We start from the raw sequence: 2,983 nt of genomic DNA on the forward strand, positions 1-2,983 counted from the left end.
CACCACGCCCGGCTAGTTTTTTGTATTTTTAGTAGAGACGGGGTTTCACCATGTTAGCCAGGATGGTCTCGATCTCCTGACCTCGTGATCCTCCCGCCTCGGCCTCCCAAAGTGCTGGGATTACAGGCTTGAGCCACCGCGCCCGGCCCTGAAGGTTTTCTTAAATAATTTCACCTTAATGTAACAACACTTAAGTTGACCTTTCACCTCCTGTCTAACTTCTTTGGTTATCTTAGTTGGGCCTTCTCCTCATGTCAACCCCCTTCTTACAACTAGTTTCCTTCTGACTATTTTCCTTGGGTCTCCGAATGGTTTTATCATTGATTTTTATTTTTCTGAATGAAAGGATGAGGAAAGTCTCATTTTCTGTTTGTATTCCTTATTTCCCCGATCAATCTTCCCGGTTAGGTCTGATCTAACACGTAGAAGTAAATATGGAAGTAACAGCTGTAGAAGTAATGTAGTGAACAGCTTGGAACAATTTGAGAAATTCTGAAAGATTTTCGTATTTTCTTCTTTCTCTTCTCCCTCCCTGCTTAGCTCCTTCCTTTCTCCTAACTCCTTACACCCCTTCTGCATCTCTTCCTTTTGGATCTGTCCATATTCTTACAATTTCACTATTGGAAATAATTGCCATTATATGCTACCTTTCCTCTTTCTTTTTCAAAATACAAATACCTTGGGAAAAGGCAAACACAGCCTGTCATTAACTCTTTAATGTGAATGTGTTAGATAGTTTCTTTGTGCCCAGGGCAGCATAGAAATTCTAGAAAGGAGAGGATAGGATGCTGGCATAGAGGGGATGTTGTGTATGTGTGTGGAGGGCAGTAATTAAAGCACCAAATAGTGAAAAAATGAGCAACTTTTTGATTTTGCTATATGCTGGTTTTGTGCAATACTCTTATTGAGGGGTCTGTCAATTTCCTCCAAACTGATATTGACTGACCTGCAGGTAAAATCAAAGACCTCACTTCTGGCCTCCCTATCTTTGCTAACTCAGAGCAATGCCTTTGGAGGTTGTAGATGACACAATGCATATTAATGACCCAGATGGCCGTTGGGCAAGACAGATACTGAGTAAACAGTTGGTAGTCGCTCAAGGAAAAAACTTACAGTAAAACCTTTTGGAAAGAATGAATCTTGTGAACATCTGGAAGGTGCTTAATACCTGTGTTGGATATTAACCTAGAGAGAAACAAAATGAGAGTTAGTGAAAATGAATGGCTCTAACACTTGTTAAAGCATGAACTTTCCAGAATAAAAATATCAATTTTGAACCATCAGAAAAAACCTACGAGAAAAGCCCATATATACCTGAATTATGCTCATGTTTTCTATTTTAAGGTTCATTCCAGGGTCTTAAAAGCTGTTGATTCCTTAGAGAAAAGAAACTTACACTTCAGTCACAAGAGGATTAGGATGCCACAGTATACATTAAAAAAAAGTAAAGATTGATAAGTTAATCTGACCCTAAAGCAACTTCCAACTAGTAACAACATTTCTTAAATTTTCCCTTATTTCATCCTACTTGTTGGAAAACTCCCTTCTCCACTCAAAGTGATTCTCTTGGGATTACAGCATGAGATTCCATGCCCTATGACCCTAGGGTATGCATGTGACCTAAGTTGGGCCAATCAGACTCTCTCCTGGGAAGTGGTTAGAGGTTAGTTAGAGCTTCTGCTGTCATTACCCTTAAGAGATGGTATTAAATTTCTACAGCTGAAAATTTCAGACCTACCCTGGATCCTTCCCAAGGTCTGGCTCTATTGGCCTGGCTTCCCCAAGAAGCAGAACCTGAGAAGAAGGCTAGCTATGGGTAATATAGTTGATAGCATGTTTTCAGAGCATTCAGGACAGGGAGTGAAACTGGGAAGGAGGTGAAGCTAAGCAATACTACCACTACTGGTGATTAGTTCCTAATCCCAAGGACTTGATTTAGGATGTTTAAAAAATGGACCTCAGAACTGTTGATCTGAGTGAGGGAGAGTAGTGAGGGAAGGATGTGTCCATAGAACTCCTATTTCCTATTGGTGAAAGGTGATCCTATGATGCTAATTCCTCACTTATGGCTTGCACATTTGTAAGCACCCAGTGAGTTCCTGATGGGCATCTCTCACAGTGGTGCCCGAGAAGCCCCAGAGTAGGAAGTGAGAGGTCTACAAAGATAGGCTGGGTGTCATCCAGTTGCACTTGAATGAAGTTGGATGAAATTTGGGTGGAACTGGCTGCCACAACAATGGTGAGGGTTTTTAGAGGCACACATGAATTATTGGACACATTGTTCTTTGTCATTTCCCTCACTCCTGTGAGTTACCTGAAATCCTTATACTACCTCTCTACTGCCATTTCCCTTTTCCGTATGTGACTTACTTAAGCTGAAGGTGGTGATAGTTGCATGCAACCTAAAGAACCCTCATTGATATATTCATCATTGTGAAGGGCCATATGTCCTTTTGGGTTTATGACTCAAGAAGATTTGGTGCCTTGTTCTCTGCCTCTGTATTTAGAGAGGAAGTGAATGCAGTCTGTGGGTTCTCAGTGATGGTTCTCAGATTTGTTTTTTCTTTTTTCCTCTCTTGATTCCCTAATGTCCACATAGAAGCTGTCTTGGGCAATTCTTTTAATTACTTCAACAGACCTTGAGTTGGTCTCCCTCTGCTTTTTATCCAGGAAAAGAGGTTCTTTTCTGAAGGATTTGTTGTGTTGTTAATGTGCTTAAAAATTATATACAGAAAAATAAACTCTTTTTCAGTGTAGAGGTCCATGAGAGTAAGACAAATACATATAGCTCTGTAACCATGAGCTCAATACAGACATAGAATAGTGCCACCACTTTCTAAATTCCCTTGTGTTTCCCCTTTGTAGTTCATCTCTTCATCTACTTCATATCCCTGGCAACCACCGATCAGTTTTCTGTTTCTATAATTTTGCCTTTTCCAAAATGTTACTTCAATGGAATCATCTACGATGTCCCCCACTACAG

The 2,983-nt window shown here is 40.5% G+C and overlaps 1 protein-coding gene across 2 annotated transcripts in view; it reads right to left on the reverse strand.

Moving 5' to 3' along the window:
• FSHR (follicle stimulating hormone receptor) overlaps positions 1-2,983 on the reverse strand; it is a 206,704-nt gene that overhangs the window by 27,146 nt on the left and 176,575 nt on the right. For both annotated transcript variants that reach the window (XM_011981596.1, XM_011981595.1), the window contains exon 5: positions 1,114-1,185. In XM_011981596.1, the coding sequence (XP_011836986.1) occupies positions 1,114-1,185 (72 nt within the window). The remainder of the gene's footprint in view (positions 1-1,113; positions 1,186-2,983) is intronic.

Source organism: Mandrillus leucophaeus, unplaced genomic scaffold (genome assembly GCF_000951045.1).
Source record: "Mandrillus leucophaeus isolate KB7577 unplaced genomic scaffold, Mleu.le_1.0 Scaffold229, whole genome shotgun sequence".
In the NCBI taxonomy this organism is placed as follows: Eukaryota; Metazoa; Chordata; class Mammalia; order Primates; family Cercopithecidae; genus Mandrillus; species Mandrillus leucophaeus.